The sequence below is a fragment of the Siphateles boraxobius genome, unplaced genomic scaffold, assembly GCF_051911475.1.
Source record: "Siphateles boraxobius isolate OS27281-9 unplaced genomic scaffold, OSU_SipBor_1 13, whole genome shotgun sequence".
NCBI classification, from domain to species: Eukaryota; Metazoa; Chordata; class Actinopteri; order Cypriniformes; family Leuciscidae; genus Siphateles; species Siphateles boraxobius.
Genome location: NW_027508733.1, coordinates 20,333,950 through 20,357,295, shown reverse-complemented (window position 1 = coordinate 20,357,295; position 23,346 = coordinate 20,333,950). Strand labels below are relative to the sequence as shown.

General features: G+C 38.5%; 3 protein-coding genes across 11 annotated transcripts in view; 1 reads left to right on the top strand and 2 right to left on the bottom strand.

Annotated features, from left to right (window-relative positions):
* yjefn3 (YjeF N-terminal domain containing 3) overlaps positions 1–11,056 on the bottom strand; it is a 39,029-nt gene extending 27,973 nt beyond the window's left edge. Inside the window, exons 1-3 of one of the 3 annotated variants that reach the window (XM_077226582.1) lie at positions 10,679–11,056; positions 10,285–10,566; positions 10,113–10,195 (exon numbers count right to left, since the gene is read on the bottom strand). Coding sequence is in view for 1 of the 3 variants with exons in the window: in XM_077226581.1 (XP_077082696.1) it covers positions 9,480–9,538 (59 nt within the window). In the remaining 2 variants the exon portion in view is untranslated. Of the gene's footprint in view, positions 1–9,479; positions 9,648–10,112; positions 10,196–10,284; positions 10,571–10,678 lie in introns of those variants that run through there. The other 2 variants (XM_077226583.1, XM_077226581.1) reach the window with 2 other exon arrangements.
* A 91-nt stretch (positions 11,057–11,147) lies between these two features.
* Positions 11,148–12,817, top strand: tssk6 (testis-specific serine kinase 6). Its single transcript, XM_077226576.1, has one exon. It carries the CDS (start codon positions 11,163–11,165, stop codon positions 11,979–11,981), a length of 819 nt encoding a protein of 272 aa, XP_077082691.1. The 5' UTR covers positions 11,148–11,162; the 3' UTR covers positions 11,982–12,817.
* gatad2ab (GATA zinc finger domain containing 2Ab) overlaps positions 12,738–23,346 on the bottom strand; it is a 31,911-nt gene continuing 21,302 nt past the window's right edge. For 4 of the 7 annotated variants that reach the window (XM_077226546.1, XM_077226550.1, XM_077226547.1 and 1 more), the window contains 9 exons: positions 18,796–18,925; positions 18,555–18,683; positions 18,379–18,450; positions 18,178–18,288; positions 17,890–18,084; positions 16,722–16,986; positions 16,216–16,646; positions 15,916–16,135; positions 12,738–14,641 (listed from right to left, as the gene is read on the bottom strand). In XM_077226546.1, coding sequence (XP_077082661.1) covers positions 14,508–14,641; positions 15,916–16,135; positions 16,216–16,646; positions 16,722–16,986; positions 17,890–18,084; positions 18,178–18,288; positions 18,379–18,450; positions 18,555–18,683; positions 18,796–18,925 — 1,687 coding nt within the window. In that variant the 3' untranslated portion in view covers positions 12,738–14,507. The remainder of the gene's footprint in view (positions 14,642–15,915; positions 16,136–16,215; positions 16,647–16,721; positions 16,987–17,889; positions 18,085–18,177; positions 18,289–18,378; positions 18,451–18,554; positions 18,684–18,795; positions 18,926–23,346) is intronic. The other 3 variants (XM_077226545.1, XM_077226552.1, XM_077226551.1) reach the window with 1 other exon arrangement.

The window sequence follows — 23,346 nt, the reverse complement described above, 5'->3', positions numbered from 1 at the left end:
CCATTTGAGCTTGGTTCTGCATCTCAAGATTTAAACCGTTCTCGGCTCGGAATTCTCTGTGATGGTACAATGCGTGTAGTGACGTCGCCACTCAGGATTGGTGACTTGTCTGTTGCCTGGCTACCAGTATCTCTGTATCTGGCCAAGCGCACTATTTGAGTGAAGTAAGCACAAGTTAATAATAGAAATATCAGATCATCCTCAATAATGCAGTCACTATTTACATCTCATACTGTCTGTAAGCCTTTGCTTTATCAAGGTAACAAATGTATTACATTATAAAGAGCTCTTATCAGCCCTACAATGGAAAATGAAACCATATCCGTATCGGTTGGGCTGGATCGACATGGAATGGAACCGTTTAGCAATGAGAATGGTTTGGCCTGATGGTGGAAAAGTTGCTAATGTAGGGTTGGGAACCGACTTTGTTTGAACCAAGCAAAATTCATAACTTATGGTTCCGAAAACAGTTCTGGTATGCCCCGAGGGTGAGGCGCTGGGAGTATATCATTTTTGTTTATTTGAAAATATTGATTAAAGGTTTATGAATAATTTTTTGATACAATTTTATTAAATCATAAATCACAGAATTCATAACAATTAAAACAACCAACACTACTATACCTTGCACTTACCCATCATCAAGTAAGAATTCATTCAAGGGTTATTTAGGTGTTGATCTTTCTTCAAAATAATTTATTAGTTTTGCAAAAATTGTAAAATACTGTGTTGACTTTGCTGATGTTATGGTTAAAAAAAATCATTTGACAGCAAGTAATAAAGACAAAAGGCATTGTTTGAGTATTGTGCATTATTTTCCTTAACATTTTTTAGTTAAAATCAGAACCAAAATCAAAGCTGGAACCGGAATTATTTTGAACGATTCCCAACTATAAAACAATGATTATGTGACTTCAAAAAATAATGACTAAATACTGACCAAACAATCCAAAATCTATCATTGATCGGACAAACAGATAGTCCCGGCTCAGATTCATGCCATTGGTTGAGCCAATGTTGCCATGTCAGGCTCGTCAGGATGCTCAAACAAACAAAACAATGTTTTGAAAGCACCACAGTGTTTATACTTTTGAGAAAATAAACAGCCGACAAATTGATTATCCATCCATCCATCCATCCATCCATCCATCCATCACTAACCCGAAAGGACGCCAAAATGTCCTTATATAGATATAATCCCTCCAGCGTGTTCTCGGTTTGCCCCGGGGTCTCTTCACAGTTGGACATGCCCGGAACACATCCACCGGGAGGCGTCAGGGAGGTATACTGAGCAGATGGCCGAAACATCTCAACTGGCTCCTTTCAATGCTGAGGAGCAGCAGCTCTACTCCAAGTCTCTCCCGGATGTCCGAACTTCACACCCCATCTCTCAGGGTCAGGGTCCCTGCGAAGAAAACTCATTTTGGCCCCTTGTACCCACCATCTCATTCTTACGGTCACAACTCAGAGCCCATGACCAGGCCAGGCCCAGCCCAGGTGAGGGTTAGAACATAGATCGACTGGTAAATTCGAAAGCTTCACCTTCAGACTTAGACCTGGGACACACTAGACAATTTTCAAATCTTAACTGATTTTAAAACTGTGGGATACGGTAAAAAAAAGGGCAGTGTCAACCTATTTTTAGCATTATAATCCTCCGAATGCACACACTAGAAGATTCGTCCGGACCGAGAGATTACACACACCTTTCGATTGTAGTAACATTTTCACAGTGAGAATGGGCCCAAAATTGGGCTTAAAATCTTCAAGTGTGTTGCCAGCCTCTCTCTTTACCATGACGGCATTACCATTTACTTTTTAGCATTACTGCTGCCGCTACACTGATCCACCTGTCGATCTCCTGCTCCGACCTACCCAAACAAGCGTTCTCAAGAGAAGAAACTCGCTCCCTACGGGCAACTCACTGCTTTCTGTCTGAGAACCATGGCCTCCGATTTGGAGGTGCTGATCCTCATTCCCTCTGCTTGCGGTAAACCACCCAAGTAAACGCTGAAAGTCACAGCCTGATGAAGCCATCAGGACAACATCATCCTCAAAATACATGGTCAAAATCCTGAAATTTACTGAAACCCTAAACCCCCCCCAGCACCTTCTCTCAAGAATGACCCACAGCTATATATTTATTAAATTAAAGTAACAAATGTAGACTAAGCATTACAACACAAACTACATTTGAGAGCTATAAACCAAGTATATTCGCGAAGCAAAGAGAGACATGGGCCAAATTATAACTCCTGGTTTCTAGACTGTCAGCTTTTGCCAGACCATAATGGCTTTGTAATAAGCCCACCCGAGCGAGACGGTGAACCCAATTATGCTGTCTCTGGCAAAACAAAAAGGGACAATTTAAGACAGGCATGGCAGCGGAAAACTGCTAAAATGTTGGCCATCCACATCCGTCAAAATTTACAAAGAACTTGAGCTGGAGCAGAACATTCCGGATGTTTAATCTGAAGAAGGCTGCGGGACATCGTTCTGTCTGACGAAATTCCAAAAATATAATTGATACGGTTCAAGCGAATATTTACATTTCTCTCTGTTGGTGACTGGTCAACTGGTCCTTTTTCATTCCTCATTCTCATAGAAACTGCCATGCTATCAAATATGTGTGTGGACTTCATAGGAATATGTTGCAGTCCCACTGTTTCTATGGTGACTTGGCCATATATCATTCCCTGACTCGCAGCTGTTCTCTGCTAATGGAAATTGTACCATGTGTTTGTGAAAACAGCTCCTATTGACACTTTTAACAGTTGATGGTTCCCCACTACATGGATCTAGCCTCACTGATTGTACATCACATATCTGATGCTGTTTTTTCTTGCATGATAACCTCTCGAGTCTTAAAATTACCTGTACTCCTAGTACTCATATTCCACCATGCTGGAATGTGGGCGAGTTTTTAAAGGAAGAACGGAAAAGGACTCTACACAAAATTACTTTCCTAATCTGACGTATTTCTGAGTAAAACATGAAATTCAATTAGATCAATGAAATGTAGGGCATTCTAGGGCAGACCTTTGAATTTTTATGAAGCAAAAAATATTCTTTTCATTTGTAACTTGACTTGCAAAATAAACAATAGCTATGTGAATCAGAGAAAAAGACAAAAATGGAGGACAATTACTGAAGAGGATCTCAATCAAGTTTGATTTCTCAGTTTTCTTGAGGACACTGCGCCTGCATGGAGGAAGGTGCTTTCCTATAAACAATCCCACCTCCTCCATCTCCTCCATCTCACCTAGTCTATCAGAAATAGAGGCACTTCATTACGCAGCAGCTTGGCAGTGAAGACACTCATTAAACACATCAGGAGGAGAAAAACAAAGCACTGTCAATCTTATCCAACAGATTCACAGCCCCAACCACAAGCAGTGATGACACTCATTATACACGTCAAAGGGAGAAATAGAAATACTGTCAATCTCCTTCAATCCCTTGACTGAAGAATAGACATTTGAGAAAAGTCAACCTCTGTAATCACTAAATTGGTGTGATATGGAGAGATCTGGACCTTATTAGAATATGATAAACTATCTACAATAAAGATTTGATTTACCAAACTAACAATGAAAGCAGATAGTCAATATTGAACTGAAGTGGTGGTGTTTTACTGTTGACAATTATTTTGCCTGTGATATAAACTTTAATTTCTCCTCTTTATAGATCAATAAATGAGGCTCTATATAGGCTGACTCTGGTGGGCAAGTTAAAATAAAACTAACATTAAAATCCTGTTCCCAAAAGAGAAAAAAAAGCACTTTATTTGCCATTCTGTCCTTTTAGTGTCGTAATAAAAAATGTCACTATTCCACTCTGTTCTCATAGATATTAGCAATTATGTATAATTTTATCAATAATTATAGTCAACTTCAAATCAAAATTGACTGTATTCACTTTCATAACACGTCTAGTGTTATTGTGAACGATTTATGGAGCACATTATTCCATTAAAACCCATTTGTTTTCGTATTCTTTTATAAAATTTAACTTGCTCCATTCTGAATAGGATATCCTTTTCGGCTGACGTCACCAAGCCCTCAAGAGTGCGCACTAACCAAGCTTGACGCCATCAAGTCACGAGCATTTTTTCTGTCAAGAGCACAAAAATATGGCTTGATGTGACACAATCTAGCACAAAAACGCCAATCAAAACAGTTATCTCCATTTGCGCTTTCACTCGTAAAGCAGGGCAGTGTTTTCATGACTTCCATGATGCTTCACCAGACTGCATTTTTTATTATGTTTTTCACTTTGAAATTTCATGGATTTGAAGAATAATATCCGATAATACACTCCCAGCCCTTGATTGTTTCCTAGCTAAAAATTGGACATAAGCTGCCTCTCAAGTCGTATTTACCACTGGACAGCTCTGGGATAATGTTGATACCCAGGTTTGTGAGTTGGGAGAGCCAAAAACTTTAAATATGGCGGAGGAGAGAACGATTTCTGCTGTGACTGGTGTTCTTTAACATCGCCTTATCTTGTCGATAAAGTAGTCGATATTTACATATATGAATAACCATTTCAAGTGTATTGTGTTTTATACTCAGCAAAAATAGCCTGTATTTGACCGAAATTCCAGAATCGCCAGATCTAGATAGTATGTTTATATTGTTGTCAATGAACTGGATGCTAAATATCATATTGGCTTTAATAAGATTGTTCCAATAAATAGGCAAGAATAAACCTGGTGTTCTCCATCTTTCCAGTTCTTTCCAACAACAAAGAACTTGAATGCGACGAACTTGTAATCACAACTTCAGAAGAGGGAAGTAGAAAATTTCCGAGGTGCGAGGGGTCCTTCTAAATGCTCATATTGATGCTTGCTCCTCCATCCTCCAGCTCGTGACCCGGAGACCAAGCCATCTCGAAGGGCATCTCAACTGTCTTAATTGCACCGTGAGGAGGCAAGGAGCGAGGAAGCTTCCTGAGGAGTCATGAGCGAGGATAGACAGGTGTATCCTTCCCTCGCATCCTAAGGGGGTGGAGCTCAGAAATGAAGAAAGGAAGCAAGGAAAGGAACCGTGGATGCACAAATAAGAAATGAGAAGCACCCGTGGAGCAGTATTTCAGGGTGGGCAGGGTGGGTTCTTTTTTCCTCAAGAAGTGGATTAGAGTTGGCACCGATAGCCTTGTGGGCAGCGGGCCGACATATAGAGCCATTGCGATTCAGGCGACCCGAGATATAGTCCCGGCTCACGGACCTTTCTCTCTACCACTTCGCTTACTGTCCTATCATGATAAAGGCCAGATTAAATTTATATTAAAAAAGAAGTGGATTAGATGTAATATTTACAGACATTTAAATTTAACACCCAGAAACACTTTTATAGAATAGCGAATATTTTTGAATATTTTATCAAAGCTATATGCTGCTTAATATGGTGTCTTATAGGCCTATACAAGAAGAATGATATAAGCATATATTATTTTAATCAATTTTAAATAATTATTTAAGTCTATATTTTTCTTTAATTTAAATGACAGAAACATTAAGATAACACAAAAAGAGATTTTTAGGCCAAGATCTGGATTGATGGCGCATCAAACCCTTTCGTGCATCAAAGCTGAAGAGACAGATGGTGTGTGACAGTATTCTTTCTGACCAGCTGAGAACAATGACTATGGACCAGCTCCATGATCATGTAAATCAGTGGCTTATTAGACATAAATACAGGAGGACTCAGAACATCTAGTAAAAGTGCAAACACCTCTGTTTCACTCTTGACAAGCTGAGTAAATCGAGACCTCGCCTCGCCATAATCTAACTTTAATGGGGGCCTCCATTAGAAATATTAAATTGCCTGGTAACAAATCACAAATCATTAAAGGGACACTCCACCCATTTGCATTAAGAGGTCCATTGTTAGACAACCAGTCATACTATTGAATGGTCGTGCAACATTCTTTCATTTTCCCCTGAGACGAGAGAAATCTACTATTTACCTTTTTCACTTCCTCCTACAATGACGCAAAAATCGTCATTTGACGTCATTGTAGGAGGAAGTGTAAAAAGGGGGGATTTCTGTATAGACTACAAGCATAAATTCCCACCCTTTCAAACCCGCCCATAGGGGGTTGTGCCTAATGCGCTAACAGAGCTATCACAGATCAGTGGGTGGGACTTCACTTGCAGATACTGAAAGCAATATCAGCCATCTTGTTTATAAGCTAAGCTAACAAGCGCTGTGGATATAGGAAGTTACGACAATGACGGAAGAAACTAAACATGATATGGAATAGAGGATTTTGAAATTCTGCTGCTCGAATCCGCTGTTCGTGGCTATCTTTACGAGCCGCAATATAGTGAAGAGCAGCTGAGGCTGATGGAGGATCAGGAGGCGGCTGCCTGTCGCGGACGAGGAGCCCGGACTGGGTCGAGCTGAGGCGGGCTGCTGGTGCGTGTGCTCTCGCTGTGCGCTACGGACACAGATAGAGTCCGTCTGCTGCAGAGAATTTCAACGATCGCAATTTCTCCTGGACGAAATCTCTGAATCAGACGACCACAGGGACGTTTGTGTTGTGATGTGAACCATCCTAGTTTTGCCTGACTGAACATCCAGGTATCATGCAATAATTCACCATATAGAAAGTAATACAAACGAGTAATTCACTAATGTTTGCCAATGTAACGGGGTTCGTTGTTGTGGGAAGAAGGAGGCTGGAACCGGCGAACATTTGAACGTTTTAATAGTAAAATAAACAAATACAAAACAAAAGTATAAGCCAGCTGGCCACACACAACAGAAACAAAACATAAAATCAGGCCTGTTCCTTTTGTGCTTCCGCTCCTCCGTGAGAGATATGAGACCGCTGCACAGATGTCATTCATTATCACTCGCGTCGTCCTCTCACGTCCCTCGTCCTCGTCCTGCTCGCCACAGCCAACTAACTAGACATTTTTTGTGAAATGAATTTCAAACTCATTTGGCAGCTAGCCTTCTTGTAGACGGAAGAGTGATTTCTCTGATGTTTGCGCTGTTCTGGATTAGTGGGAGTGGCTTGCGGAGCTGCATTGTGGGAGTTGTTGTCTTACATACAAATGCGCCCCAAAGTTATTTTCTGTCTTTTCTCGGTCAAGAGGGCACCAAATTCAAAATTTCTTTTACATTTCGACTACATATATAACCCACTTTCAATAAAGATTAATGTTGAAATGGGTGGAGTGACCCTTTAAGGCTGCTCTGTTATTGTATTTAGAGTCTAGTCCTATAACAAAAACAGTGCTCGGCAAAAAAGAAACAGCTGCTCAAAGCTGTGGAGAACGACAATAGCGTGGTGGAGACCCTATCAGATAGAAGATCCACCTGTTCAAGTTCAACTCCTATCCAGTTACAAAAACCTTTTTCTTTATGTGATGCAACCGTTTGGTCGAAAAGGTGTGCAATCCTGAATAAAGAATGAAGTTCAACATATAATATATGAGGAAAACTAGCCGTTAGCATTTCATCTCAAAAGTAGGAGGCTTGAAATGTGCCATGTTTTTTGAGGCAATCATCTGACCTGTAAAGGTGTTTTCACGCCATGTCGTAATTACTGTAACGACTAGAACTGTAAAAAGCCTAGAACTTATAATTACAACGTGTAAAGTCGTAATTTTCTGAGAGCTATGACTTGTACCTCATGGCCGCTTTACCACCTGTATCTAACAGTACCGCGAGAGCGATTCGAAAGCATACAGAGCTTTATTTACGGTAATTACGACATGGTGTGAGTGCAGCATCAATACCATGACTAATCATTCTGAAACAGGAAATGATGTCAAGACAGCAATGATAGTTCAAATCGCACATAAAAACCATGCATGCTACACTTGACTAGCAACTATTTTGGGCTGTGATGTCAAGCAGACATAAAAAAAAATTATAATATTTACACTTTTAAGAGTCCAACAAAAAACACTATCTACTTTAATAAAACAAAACAGTAGCGATTTATCCAGCTTATTTTTTACGTAAAAGTGGACGTGGCCACTTGTAACTTGAAAATCCGTAAATAAGCTGTGCAAAAACAGCACATCATGCTGCTTGATGTCATAAGCTGGTATTTTATTATTATTATTTTAAGTTATTAACATAATCATAAACGCACTAGTTTGTAGTTTTACGGTTTACTTCACTTTGTTATTATTATTTACTTATAGTGGCTAATGAATCAGAAGTCTTGCACATTCACAAGAAAATGGCTTACTTCCGTGAAAAATTAAGGTGGATACTGTAAGTAGCCAGCAAAAATATTTTAATACATGGCTAGATTTGAATGGCCATCAGTGAAGATGCTATGCAGGCCATGCTAACTAGCAAAACGACTCAAACATCCAACTTTTTGTGACCCAATGTTGTTCGTCTTGGTTTCGGCGTCACCTGTTATCAATAAAAGGACGCAGGGGCCATTAACACACATTAATCCCAGGATACACATTGTGAATCCACAAATCAATCTGTTTTGATTTGATTTAATAATAATAATAATATAATAATAATAATAATATTAACAGAAAAGCCAATTGTTTGCGTTCACACTACCACGCAAAACCAACACGCTATGAGGGTTTTAAATTATAACAGCAGGAACATTAATCTCCCCAGAATTCACGCCGTTAAACCTCAAATCCTTAAATCCTATTTTTCCATCCCCCCTTAAAGTGTATAATTTGCCTCGTCTCTTGCCGACCAGCGTATTTAAACGTTGTGGGCTGGTGTGAAGAGCTTCAAGGGCCTCTCTTGCCAAGAAAGCCCAGTATGGAAAACAAACCTTGTGCCACTCAGGCTTCTGTTCAAAACACCATTTGTTCTCTGTCACTTCTGTGTAGTTTTTTTAAGATATTCTTCGGTTACACTCCGTAGCATCTGCTAAATCTAAATCTCACACGAATATGAGGCAATTTGTCAGATGTTAGACTGAATTAGACACTTTTATATACTGATAATGCTTTAGTAAGCTTTCTGACACATGCCACATTTCACTCAGATCAGGAAACAGGCGATCCCCTGCTTGTTTAAAGAGCAAATCGTTGGCCATGATGTTGCCATCACAACGTCCAGCAGCTAAAATGTCACATCACCTTTCCCGACATGCCTAAATCACCAACAAACTGCTGTAGGGAGAGCTGAAGTGCGTTGTTCCTTCCACCTGTTTGCCTACAAGCCACATTTCCAGGTTATTAAAGCACGTTGATCATAATCAGTGTGCCTTATTTTTGTAAACAGGAAAGCTGGGAGGAAATTGAGTTAGATGCATTTTCTTTAGAGAGTGGGGGATATTAAAGTCATCCTTCTGTGTCACAAATCACATTTATCTAAAAGTCAGACTGAAAAGAATTAGCAAATATTAGGCTACTCACCCTTAACAGACTCCCTATTGTGATGCATTTAAACACAAATCTGCCTTAAAAGGATCAATATGTTTAATTTGGTCACATTGTGATGATTAAAACCAAAAAAAATACAGCATACCTGAGATAACGCAGTGGCTCTATGGTCTCAGGGTCTTTCTCGTTGGAGCTGTTGTTCATCTTGATTGATTCAGTAGCACTAATCTCTGGCAACAATCACCCCGTTATTGTGCTCTCTTTTCTGACTGTGTGCCCTGCTTCTGTGCGCTGCCTGATAAACCCAGGCTCCATGCGTATATCAGCTACTCTTGCTGGAAGTGTCAGCCAATTAAGAGGCAGGGAGACACCGGGAGTGACGTCTGATTGGCTGAGCACCCCTGATGCTGCAGAGCTCAGTCAAGCATAAACCACATCCCTTTCAGATGTAGCATCCTCAGTCCGAGAGTGTTAATGTCTATTTCAGTTCAAACACTGTGCTGTTTTGGCACATCATCTTTGAAATACTACTGGTAATGCATATATTCATGCATTTAACTATTCATATTCAAGGTTTTACTATTTAGAATGATTTTAAAGAACAATATAAGACTAATTCATATAAATTGTGATACTAGGCCTACTAACATATAAACAAAACAACGTTGTATTTTGAAGTACTTAATCTTATAAATATGGATTAGTTCTTTCATTTACATCTAACGTGAGAAGTATGCAATGTGTTAAATAATATGAGTTATAATTAATGGAAACAAACCTGGATTAATGGATATGGCTACAGTATTAGCGCCACACTGCCGTTTAGAGGTCGTATCGTGTAATTGCAGGCACAAAGTTCTCCTATTAAAAGAACGGGGAAATAAACAGTAAATTGAGCTCGAGTCAATCAAAAAACTAATGAGACGAATGTGTAAATGTACAATTAGAACCAACTTAATGACTAATTTCATCACTCACCGCCAAAACCTGATGTAAGCATAAAGTCGGGCGTCGAAATAATACGTTGAGGCTCGAACAAACTGCATTTTTGGTTAGTGGATCATGGACGTTTCCGTGAAACAAACTGATCCCAAGACATATTGGTATCTCGAATATTCAAAGCTGGTCTCTCCTTGCACAACTTTAAAATTAGGCTTTGTAGAATCATTAGGAATTAAATCAACCTTTTGGTGGAGCGAGGAGTCCATTGTGTGTGGAAGCCTGTTTCCCGCCTCAATAGTGAAAAATAAAAACGTCATTGTGAATTAGTGTTTGAGATATTAATAGATGACGAGAAGAAAATGGCAAATATTAGATATTAAGTCAGAGATATAAAGTTGTTACCTTTACTTTTTAGTCAGAGGGTCGGACACTGCCATCCATAATTGGTCGGGGTGAAAAACATTTGCATTTTTTATTTTTGACTGGAAGGTCGAGTCAGAACAAACCAAAACGATTAAAAGGTTGCTATGTTTATGGCTTTGGGCAATTTTGACAACAGTCAACAACGCACAAATTTTTTTTTTTTTTTTTTTTTAAATGATCATGGAGTTCTCAAAAATTAAGCAAATAGCCTACAAAACTATATCAGGCATTAATTGGGATTTAATTGAGTAAAGATAAAAATCAGTGGGCTAAATTACTGTTTCTTAACAGCATTTGTGCCCAGTCAACCAGTTCTTAGACACCATGTGGTGTTCCATTATGACATCACAGAATAGAATGCTATTCAAATGCCAATGCCTGTTAAAAGACACTTTGCAGCAAAGGTGAGGAACGTGATCCAAACTCAATCCATGGTGTTTAAACTCTTGTGAGATATACAACCATGTCTATTAATAACATTTTGAAAGGCATGGGCTACAAGTTCATCTCCTCGATTGGTGAAGGCAGTTTTTCCCAGGTCAAGCTCGCCACCTCTCAGAAGCACCACTGTAACGTGGCCATCAAAATCGTGGACCGCGTAAAGGCCCCCGAGGATTTCGTCCGAAAGTTTCTCCCAAGGGAACTGTCAGTTTTACGACAAGTGAAGCACGACCACATTGTCCAAATGCACGAATTTATCGAGGTGGCCGGTAAACGACTCTGTATCGTGATGGAAGCTGCTGCAAAAGATCTCCTTCAGAAGATACATGAAGTGAATCGCATCCCAGAAGACCAAAGCAAAACCTTGTTCTCTCAGATGGTCAGTGCTGTCAACTACCTCCACCAGATGGACATCGTCCATCGAGACCTCAAATGCGAAAACATACTGTTAACAACCGAAGAACAAGTAAAGATTACAGACTTTGGTTTCGCCCGCAGCATTCAAGACCCATCAGAGCTTAGTCACACCTTCTGCGGTTCTGCAGCCTATACTCCACCTGAAGTCATCATGGGAATGCCATATGACCCAAAGAAGTATGACGTATGGAGCCTCGGGGTGATTCTATACATCATGGTGACTGGAAAGATGCCGTTCGATGATACCAATTTGAGAAGACTTCACCGTCTTCAACGGAAGTCTCTGGTTTTCCCGGATGACGACGCTGCTGTTGAGGAACCATGTCGGGTCTTCATCCGTACTCTGCTCCAGTTTAAACCTTCCACACGTCCAACCATTCAACAGGTGGCAGAACATCAGTGGCTGCAGATGGGACAAGGCTGAAGAACAAGAGCTAATAAAACAATGTGTGCAATTGCAGAAAAACAGTCACAGAGTGTTTAGATAAGAGTGTCATAATCTGTGAATTTCATGGACATCAATCATGATTGTGGAAAATGATCAGTTTTATTGTTTTAGGAGAACAGTCTGAGGCTGAATATCCTCAAGCAATGGAGAAACTCGTAAATTGCTCTAATAAGAATGGTTAGGAAAGGTAAGTGGGTGACCAAAGTGTGTCTTTAAATGGCCCATGAATATAGTGATATCTAGATAGCAAGGTGGCCAAATGACAATATAATACAATTCAATTATCACAATTGTCATTACACAAAATTGCCGAAACTTATTTTACACTATTTATTCATATATGCAATTTTATTGCATTTAATTGTATATATAAAATTACATTAATACAACAATTTAAATGCTACAAAAAATGATCAATTGGTCACTATGATTTTGCATGGTTAGAGCCATTCAAATTTATTTAAAAATTCTACTTTTCCATTCTGCTTGAACATAACAGCAACCAGTTTGGAACAACGAGTAAATAATTGCAATTTTTATTTTATTCCTTTGAAACTTACATCTATATATCCCTCATAGCCCTTTCATTCACATCAAATTACCTACATTGTCCACCCTGACTAAAAGCTTTCACATTGCCCCTCAAACACTTGGAAGTTCATTAAAATAATTCAAATTAGATTCTATTTTGGGGAAAAAAAACATTCAAAATACACCCACGCAACATGAAACTGGTTAAAATTAGTTTTATTATAATTATTAGCTGATAGAGCGGAAACAGATGAAAAAAAAAGTTTTTTTGTGTGTTTTTTTTTATACAATTCATAAAAGAGATGCTACACAATGGCAGCATCCCGGGGGAAATGGAATGGTGTTAGTTGTCAGCAGCAGCAGGCAGTAGTCAGAACAGCTTTTGTGTCCGAAACACTACACAGGCATTCGAGATCACTGAACGGATCATTCCGAGAAAAGAAAAAGTTTAATCGACTGAAGCAGACCTTACTTGATGTGTTTGTTGTACTGCCATGACTAAGGACCCGAGCTGTAGTATATAATATACATAACTGCTAAAATACAGAGTGTACTGCTAGCAAACCAAATCGGATGAAAGGAAAATAAGAGATGGTAAAAATAAAATGACCACCATCTGACAGGTAGGACTCAGTTTCATTTAGCTAAGATTGTGTGCTACATTCAATAAGCAGAAATGCTTTCAACCCAAACATTTCCTTTAAGGAAAGATACAGCCGTGACTTAAGCGGTACAACTTCCAACAGGATCTAAAATGGTAGACGGGACACAAACGAATTGTGCTTTAGACAAAAAAAAATAAAAAAAATTGCATTTATACACCCTAAATACAGTCCAATCTTAAATTCACAACCCTTTGAAGCTATTTGGGAAGGAGCTAACAGGATTTCCTTCATCTAAAGTGACATTTATAAATAACACAACATCCAAATATTACCTAGATGCCGTTACAAGAAAGCCTAAGGGGGAGCACATCACAACGGTAACAAAGTTTAACGTAATATATCAATTGTTCCTGTAATAAAAATAAAAATGAGCTACCCTCAGACTCATCTGATTAACAAATCGCACAAACATGAAGGTCTAGTAGTAGTAGTCCTGTTGTGGCTGCTGCTTTTTGTTAGTTACGTCCATCTCTGTAACCATCCCTGATGCACAACTCTTGGTTAAATGTCTTTTAGAAGCTTACAAAGAAAAAAAAAGAAACAACCCAAAGTATTTAAAAACACACACTACACCAGCAGATGTATAACCACCTCAACAGTATAACAATTCCTTAAACTTGTAGCCTTTAAAAAAGGCCATTTTGAAAAGGGTGGAATGAGTCCACAGTGAAGCTAAAAACAAAACCAAAAAAAAAAGCAATGTATTGACATCAAATACACAAACATACACTTTCATATCTGTTCATGAGACGCTGTGGGGATCGTAGCTGAAGAGATTGGATAAAATGTAGATGGTCCACAAAAAGGTCAATCCGTGGCGTCACGCAGGATCTCTCCGGTCCTGTGTCCTCCACTTCCTGTGGGTAAGTATGTCCATCAGTCTCTGAAAACGCTGAACGGAGGCTTTAGTTTCACATAATGGAGGCATTTCTCCACCTGGAGGGCCGTAAATTGAGAGTTGTGGGTGATATCACCACCATGGATGTGTATTAGCTCACTAAAGCCCATTGGGTAATGGAGAAATTCAGTAGATGGATACAAAGGCCTGTAGAAAAGGTCCTTGTGTCTCCTTGATCTCTGATCCCAGTACAGTTCTTCTCTAGGACACTTGTTGGCCTATGGGGTCTTACCTTAGACTGTACAACTGGGGGGCTTGGAACACAGGAGAAATAGAGAGAAAATATAATATTTTTTTTAATTTTATTATTGCTTAAAAGGCTGGTTTGTCTGATACTGATAACCGACCAGATGTCCAACAAGACACGACTATAATTGTGTGAAAATTGAGGGTGATTTAATCAGGGCACTACTTCCATGTGTTTGCTGTTTGGGAAATGGAGCGGGAAGGGATCATGTCCAAGAGGTACTCTCGCTGACGGTCCACCGGAGACGTTGTCCTGTGCACGGACAGACTGGGGTTGACATAAGCCATGGTGACACCTGTCGGGGGAGAATGTGAAGTGGTTAATGATCATTCAGTTCGACAGGATGACCAAATGCATATCTACAAGATTTTTTTTTTTTTTTTTTTTAAGTTTGAAGACTGTTAATTACTGCACTGCAAGCTTGCTTGGCCTTTCAAAACAGGGTTGTTAGGTAACAGTGCTATATTTACCTAGCAATTACTAGCCCTATGCTAAAGGTCATGACACGTCGTTTATTAGAAAAACAACTGCTGATATTTGTTACCATTTTTTCAATAATCAATTGTTTACTATGCAAAATTCATGATAACAGGGTTGAGGAATTTAAGATTTTCAGTTTAACATACCTAATAACGCAAGAAAAGGTACAGAAAGGAAAAATGTACGCATCCACAAAGAGTGGAAAGGATGATGCCATATGAGTTTAATGAATTGAATAATACTGAATTTTAATAAATCGAAAGTTGTGATGGTAACAGGGTTGACATTTTAAGATTGTCCACTTCTTACACATTTATTAATGTAAGATTAAGTGAATAAAAAAGAGAGACATTTATCGTCATGACAAACAGTTTTTGAGTAATCAAAAAGTACCAAATGAAAGGATGATGTCATATGATGGTTTTTGATTAATTGAAAATCATAGATTTTTAAGAACTGATAGTTACGATGGTATTGCAGTTAGTGATCAAAAGACATTTACTTGTCCATGCAGAGTTGAAAGGGTGTCACGACATGATTGTTTTTGAATACTCAAATAATACAGAACTGTAATAATCAATAGTTATGATGGTAACAGATTTGACAACTATAAAATTGTCAATTTTTTACATACCAAAAAATGTATAAAAATCAAAAAAGTGATAAAAAAAAGAAGACATTTACTTATTAAAAGTATGATCATTGTTAAAATTCTGTACTATTCCGTTCATCAAAATACAAAAAAAAAAAGCTAATATACAGTAGTCAACATATAATGTTCATCAAATTTGTCCTAAGACAAGAAAGGGTATTTTTCAAAATTCATGCATAACTTTGATGAAAGGTTTTGATCCACTTTAAATGTTGACTACTGTATATATAAAATAAAATATAATATACTGGATTTTTGAGTTAAGAAAAATGTGTCACAGGTGTTAACGGGCACTTTTGGCCCATTTTTGTACGTTTGCCCTTTGCAGTATCAATCAGCTACTGTACACCAAAAAAGGTGCGCAGATACAGGAAAAGGATACAGGAAAAGAGGAGACAGGAAGGGGCAGACACTTTTTTTAAGTAGGCATCATCTACCTGTGGTGCCGCTGTTCTGTTTCCTCCAGGTATTGGTGTTGGGGTTGCTGCTGCTGGAGCCCTTTTCCCCCGCCCTCACGACATGCTTACCTGGCCTGTTGACCAGCGCGGCGGCCGTGACGGCGTTCTGGAGCTGAGAGGACGTGGAGAAGCTGTGGCTCACCCCGCGTGCGCCCGCGCTCACCGCCTGCTGTATGCTGCGGGACAGCTGGCTTGGAGTCTGAGGGGGGAAAAAACATGTTAAAAATCAGAAAAAAGCTGTTATGGACACACACCAGCCGAATTAGGAGTATCCATTACCTGCTTAGTGGTGATGGTGTGGTAGCGACCGACCGACGTCCCTCTGTTGGTCTGCTGGGCCAGCGACGTGCGCACCTGCTTGTACTGCGAAGACACCAGCACGTGATCGGATTTAATCCCCGGCGAGGATGAGGAGGACGAAGATGAGGTGGTGGTGGTCTTGGAGACGGGCGAGGAGGCGGCCTGCTGCAGGATGCGCTGCTCGATCTCTTGCTCCTGCTGCAGGGCTTTGACGAAAGCGGCCTTCAGGCGGCTGGTGTGCTCGGCCTTCAGCACCTTCTTCTGGTTGGAGCTCATGCAATGCTCACACAGGATGGAGCCGTTGCTTTTCTCCTGCCTCCAGCGAGAGGTGAAGTCTGTCTGGCACTGGGAACACTTAAAAGGCTCCTTGGGTGCCGGGGTTGATGCAGATTCAGTCTGCGTCTGCTTACCTGGAAAGAAAACAAGTGACATTAGCAAGATATAGTTTCACAGCTCATGCATGTGCTTTTCTAGGCTGTACCCACTTTTAGCCAGTGTGTCTAGCAGGTTCTGCACCACCATCTCCAGCCCCACCAGGTAGATGAACTCATTATTGGCTGCCGAGGGCAGGAAATTGAGCTCTGGTGCTGGAGGTTTAGGTGGAGGGATCTCAAGGAGGGTTTTCTCCAACTGTTTCCGTAACGCAAGTTTGGCGGCGGCCTGCCGGCTGGCGGGAGAGTCGTTGGAGTTGACAGTTGAGGTGCTGCTGGCCAGACCAGACTGAGAGGTCTTCAAACCGGTTGAAGAGGCCTGAACATGGGGACACATGACGGGGAGATGATTTCTAGAATAATCAGTTCATCAAGACAAATTTGATGTTGTCAACAGAAATATACAAAATATCTTTCATATTGCAAGCATTTTTGTTCTTTCAGAAAACCTTTTGTTCATAGCATACTTCGTGAAGTATATACATTTTTACTATGGCATTTATATATAAAAAACGATATATAGTTTGTATTATATAGCTACTATATCTAAGCATATAATAGCAAAAATTTTAAATTATAAACTTTTATATGCCGTATTAAATATAAAATGCATATACACAAAGTTATAGTAGCTTTGTGTACGTACCATAAAATATTGATATACTACTAATATAATACGTGTATATATAATAATAAAATATGTATAATACAACTACTGTACCAAGTTAATTTTAGGATATGATAGCAAAAAATATTTAAAAATATTTACTAGTTTTTAATATTATAATTAAAATAAAGTTATAAAATGTATAACAATGTATACAATTATAAAATGTAAAAATTTGTATGTTGTAATACTATAAAAGGAAAAATGTATATTAGAAGTATATTTATATGCCTCTATGTAGTAGTTTCATAAAAAATATATTATTAAAAAATCATTAAAATAAATGTATAAAACTAAATGTTTTAATACAATACCTAAATATTACTAAATATTAAATTAATATGCTCATTAGTAGCTTTAATTGTAAAAATACAATATAAAATATTTATGAATATAATACACCCATATAATATAAAACATAAATATTAAATTATGTACTTTACTATAATATTATTTATAAACATTTAGCATTATAAATATTTTTACTGCATTTACTAATATTACTGTAATAAATATTTAATAACTGTAATTCTACAGCAAGTGAATGACAGTGACCTGTGAGACCAGGACGTTTGTGCCGGCTACGCTGGCGACCCGGATCAGGCCCTGCTGAATGATCCTCTGGCCCTGCACCTGCACGCTGGGTACAGAGGTGCGCGCGCCCAGCAGGAGAGGAGGAGGACCAGACCCCGAGTGCTGGTGCTGCTGCTGCCGTAGGCTCGCAATCTGCTGCGGGGTCACGGCAATGGGCTACAACACACAGACAGCAAAGAAAATCTTCATTTCAAAGCTAAAACTGTTTTTTTGTTGTTGTTTTTTAAGGATAGCTAAAACTATGCATACCTGTGAGCCTCTGACTAAGGGCGGCATGACTACGGAGCCGTGCTTGGAGACCTGCGCTCCACCTCGAACCAGAGGAGGAGGAATGACTGTCCCTGAGTTTCGGTTGGAGACCTGAAATCAACCCACGTATTTAAGTCTCAATAGCTCTTCACAGTTCAACTCATCGTAAAAACATGTCCTGTGTGTCTGAACGGCACTGACCTGAAGAGGTCCTTTAGTGGATGAGATGCTGCCCCTGACGAGAGGTGGAGGAGCAGCCACAGAATTGGTTGACTGCAAAACAGAAAAGTTTTATACCTCCAACAATTGGATTTGACTAGAAAGACATTATTTGTTGTTGTGTTATGTTCATCTTACGTTTTTTTTAAACCCGTTACCTTTTGCACAACGTCTTTTTGTGTCTGACTCTGCCGGAGTTTCTTCAGCAGGACGAGTTTGGCCTCCTGCAGACGCAGTTCTTCTTGCAGCTGCTTTATGATGTGCTCCCGTTCTGCCGGGCTGCTTTTCTGCACGTGCCGTGAAGAAGAAAGTCACGTTAGCAAGTGAACGGGGCATTTAAAACATGAAGTATGTGTGCAAAACTTGATAAGTCGAGTCAAAAAGACATGACATTGTTACCATTAGCATATCGGTATCTGTCTTCTTAAAACTGTAGCTGACTCCATTCATACAAGGACTAGAAGGCTCATTGTCTGACAAAACAATGACATCATCATCTGGCGTCGAAGGTCGCTCTTTCTTTATGTCGCTGAGAGAGACAGATGGGAAAACATGAGTCAAGGCTGAAAACATGAAGTTAAATACCGGAATATTCTGAATGTGAAGTACATAGAGCAGAGTACTTCATCCCACAATGCAATAAACTTTCTAGACTCATTATTTGCTCATACTACCAAAGAGTTTTATAAAAAGCTGGATTAAATATCCAAAATAGTGTCTTTATTATTTAGCAATCAAAACTGGATTAAAACTACTAAATATTTTCTTTATTTTATATAATAATAATGGTAATAACAACAACATTGATTATTATTATTATTATTATATAAAAAAGGATTTTTTAAAATATTTTTATATCATAAAAAACAACAACGATGATTATTACACAAAATAAAGGAAATAATTTGCATTTATAATCAATTTATTATTATTATAATTATAAACATTTTATGTTTGTTATTATTTTTCGATATTCATTATTTCTGATTGTGTTTTTAATTTATTTATTTTCAGAGATAACTACTGGAAGCCAACATGCTGATTTACATCACGTGCTACTGTTTGAAACGTTTAGCATTGTTTGACATTAACAAATTTATTTTTTTGATTATTTACAATAGTATATATTTACATATTATAAAACTAAGTATGCAGTATATACTACTAATGGCCTACTGCTCCTCACCTAAAGCTGCATTTCCTGCACTGCCCACTAGAGGTCGTCCTATGACCTCCATTTGCACATTTGGTAAAAAAAATAAAAAAAACAACACTTAAAAAGAAATGCTCTTTAATGAAGCAGCGCAAGAAGTTTTAGAAGGCCTCTTAACACGAAAATTTTAACGGTTAGATTAAACAAGCTGCTCCAAGTTCAAATCAGCCATAAGGAGCAATACGAGAGCGGTGTCACGTTGACGACTTGTAAGGACAGTAGAGCTGTACCCAGAGTAGGTCTACGGCCCGTCCTGAGGGACGACGGAGGAGGAGGAGGAGGGGGATGGGATGGCTAGCGTCCAGGCTATTGTGTGTACTCCGTCCTCAACTTTCACTGCAGACAGGGTGCTCGCATATCAACAAAGACACCCTCTTTCATGCTTCTGCTCCGACCGCTGATAGGAAATCTGCTGCTTATGGGATAAGGGTCAAGTACTAAACATATCGCAACAACACACTCGTCAATAGTGAAATTGGCGTTTTAGGAGGCAACTGTAGCAGCTACATTTTCTGAAGACAACAAGTTAATGTTTGCCCGCTGACAATGCTAGGGTGTTCTAGATTGTTGTTAGGCCTTTGTTAGGGTTTTCTGAATTGACGCATACTGGTCTAAAGAGCTTATTCCCCAAGTCATGCTGGTCCCTAAATATGCTTTAAGTTGCTTTATACCGAATTTTGTTTGTGCATTTTATTGCTCGCTAAGCTAAAATTGCCTCCTGAAGTAATAGCATGCAAAAACACACACTCAAATGTTTGCATGCTAATGTGTCGTTTCATGATATAGTGTTCTAGGCTGTTAGGGCGTTGCTAGGGTTTTCCGAGTGGATGCATACTGGTCTAAGACTAAAAAGTCATTCTGGTCCCTAGATACGCTTGAATTTCCTTAGTTCTTACTTTTTGGCGCATTTTATCACCCTCTAAGCTCAAATGTGAAATTCCAATTCTCTCAAAAAGTTGGGAAAGTAAAGCGTTCATCGTAAGCACACTGCAGAATCTTGCCAGAAGTAGTAGGTCATCCAGGTATTTTTTGCCTAATTTTCATGCGTACTGTAAAATCAGACATACTTCTTTGTCACATACTGGTTTTTGCCTGGAAGTATGCAATTTCAGATGCCTTTATTCCCAAGTCTCCAAGTCATTCTAGTCCATAGTTCCTTCGTACTGTTTTTGTGTGTGTGTGTGTGTGTGTGTGTGTGTGTGTGTGTGTGTGTGTGTGTGTGTGTGTGTGTGTGTGTGTGTGTGTGTGTGTGTGTGTGTGTGTGTGTGTGTGTGTGTGTGTGTGTGTGTGTTTTATTGCTTACTAAGCTAAAAATCTGATTCCCTTAAAGTAACGGCACACAAAAAGCTTCACATTTCGAAGTATCATTAATTTCTCAACAAGTATTGTACCCTATTCATCAGGCAACAGAGGAGAGGAGGAAGAAAGGTCAAGTAAACGTTCCTAAAGTACGACCCATTCTAGTAAAAGGACAGGAAGAAACATAACGCATCCATGGGAAGCACTTCAGTTTCCTTAAAAGCAAACCGACCAATTAAATCCATCCGTCAAAACTCAACATGCCCAAGTTTACTGGAACCACTGACGTTCTTCATGGGAGTTTATCTCATGACGTGCACAACCAGAACTTCACTAGAAGTGACTTTCTATCACTTCCTGTGTATTAACCAGCATCAACAAGATCACGTGATGCAAGAATTTCCCTCTGGTCACATGACTCACACCCTCCCTTTTCTTTAACTGTTCCTGGCAGTGTGGAAACCATGGCAACGGCCGGTTCAAACCAGTTTGTGACATAGGCCTCTTTTTGCAAAGTCAGTCAGGGTTCAGGTACGACGGGGAAAGTGCTTCGGACTGCTGCTTCTTTCTTTTTTGAAGTGGGGCAGCGTGCCACCCGAGGGAAGACTGACGTGCTGAGCAAGCACATACTCGAGTGTGGTCTTTGGGAAGAGTTGAGCATATGACGGTCGTGTTTGTGGAGTGTGACATCTTTCAACTCAACTTTCTGCCCCTCCCCCATCCCCCATGGCATCAGGCCACCTCCTTTGTCCTTTATCATGAGCTCGACTCTGCTTCATCACGACTTCTGTTTGCTTTTTACACTAATCATGCAATCACAAACAAATAGGAATTGCCTTCAGTTTATCATGCAATGAAAACAAACTTTCGAGACTAACTATCTAGGTGTATTATTTGCCATTTGGAACATTTTTTTTTACCATTTCAAGATCTTTTTTTTATTATTAATGGATTCATGATCACTTTTGAATAGCAAACAATGATAAAAAAAAACATTAAGAATAGCTTTGCAATTACTTTGCGACAGCCCTGGCAAGTTTTATTTAGAAAAACGCAAGAAATCTACTTATATTTTTCCGCTACTATCGATACAATAATGAAGAATGGACAGGAACAGGAAAAATTAAGTCCACAAGTAATTATATTAATATTATTTGTAAAACTTCATAGTGCAGTTCAATTTGTTAACCTTAATTTCTTGGTATACTAATTACTTAATTCAAGTTGTATAACTCAACATTAATTCATGCATTACGAATGAACATAAATTAAAAATATTCAATTGTTATATATTACATATATATACATACACATACATATAAATAAAATGCAAAGCTGAATTTTCCCCATCATTACTCCAGACTTCGGTATTTATTCAAGATTTCAATTTATTCCATTTTTTTGGAACGTGTGATCCTTTTTTCAGGATTGATTAACAAATAAAAAGTTAAAAAGAACTTTTAGAAGCATTTTTCCTAATAGAAATCTTATCTAACAATATAAATCTTTATCACTTTTGTCAATTTAACATCCTTGCTTAATAAAAGTATTAATTTCTTTAAAAAAAAAAGAAAAGAAACTTTTTACAAACTTTTGAACGGTAGTGTATATTGTTACAAAAGATTTCTATTTTAAATAAATGCTGTTTGTTTGTTTCTTTTATTTGTTCATCATTGTTTTCAAATCCTGAAAAAAGTATCACAGGTAGGGCTGGGCGATATGGCCTAAAAAAAAATCCCCGATTTTTTCACAAAAAGTCCGATTTACGATTTAAATCGATTTTTTTTCTCTCCCTACTTAAAATCAATCTGCAGATTACAAAGAAATTGTTCAAAACAAGTTTTAACTTTATTTTGTTTTAATATTCCCTTCTGGGATTTGATCTGGATTAAAGTACAATCGGAAACAACAAGCCAAAAAGACAAGAGGACAGGCCCTGTCTTGGAAAACATTGAAAATGTAACAAAATAAAATGGGTGGATTGGGATTGGGGGGATGTGTAAAAAAACAAAAAACTTGCATCACAATGAGTGTATTGTGATTGTCAAATTATTTGGTAACTAAACAATTTTATTAAGTTAATTAACCATGTAAACATTATGACTGGTATGCTAGTGTTTTTATTATTGCTTAACACAAATTTCACAATTTCAATTCAATTCTTGTGAATTGATTCTGATCTTGATTCAATATCAATTCGTTTGGATAAATATAAGGTATGGTAGATACGTTAATGTGTTGTTAATTGTTCTCAAAAAAAAAGAAATTCACCTAATGCTGTAAACATACAGAGAGCCCTGTCAGCTGGTATTATTAAAGGTTAAAACTAACTCAAATTAAATATAATGCGTTTTTTATAATAACAACGTTATACTATTTTAATGATATAGGTAAAAATACAATGAATGTGTAATATAGTTATCATATTTAGCAAAATA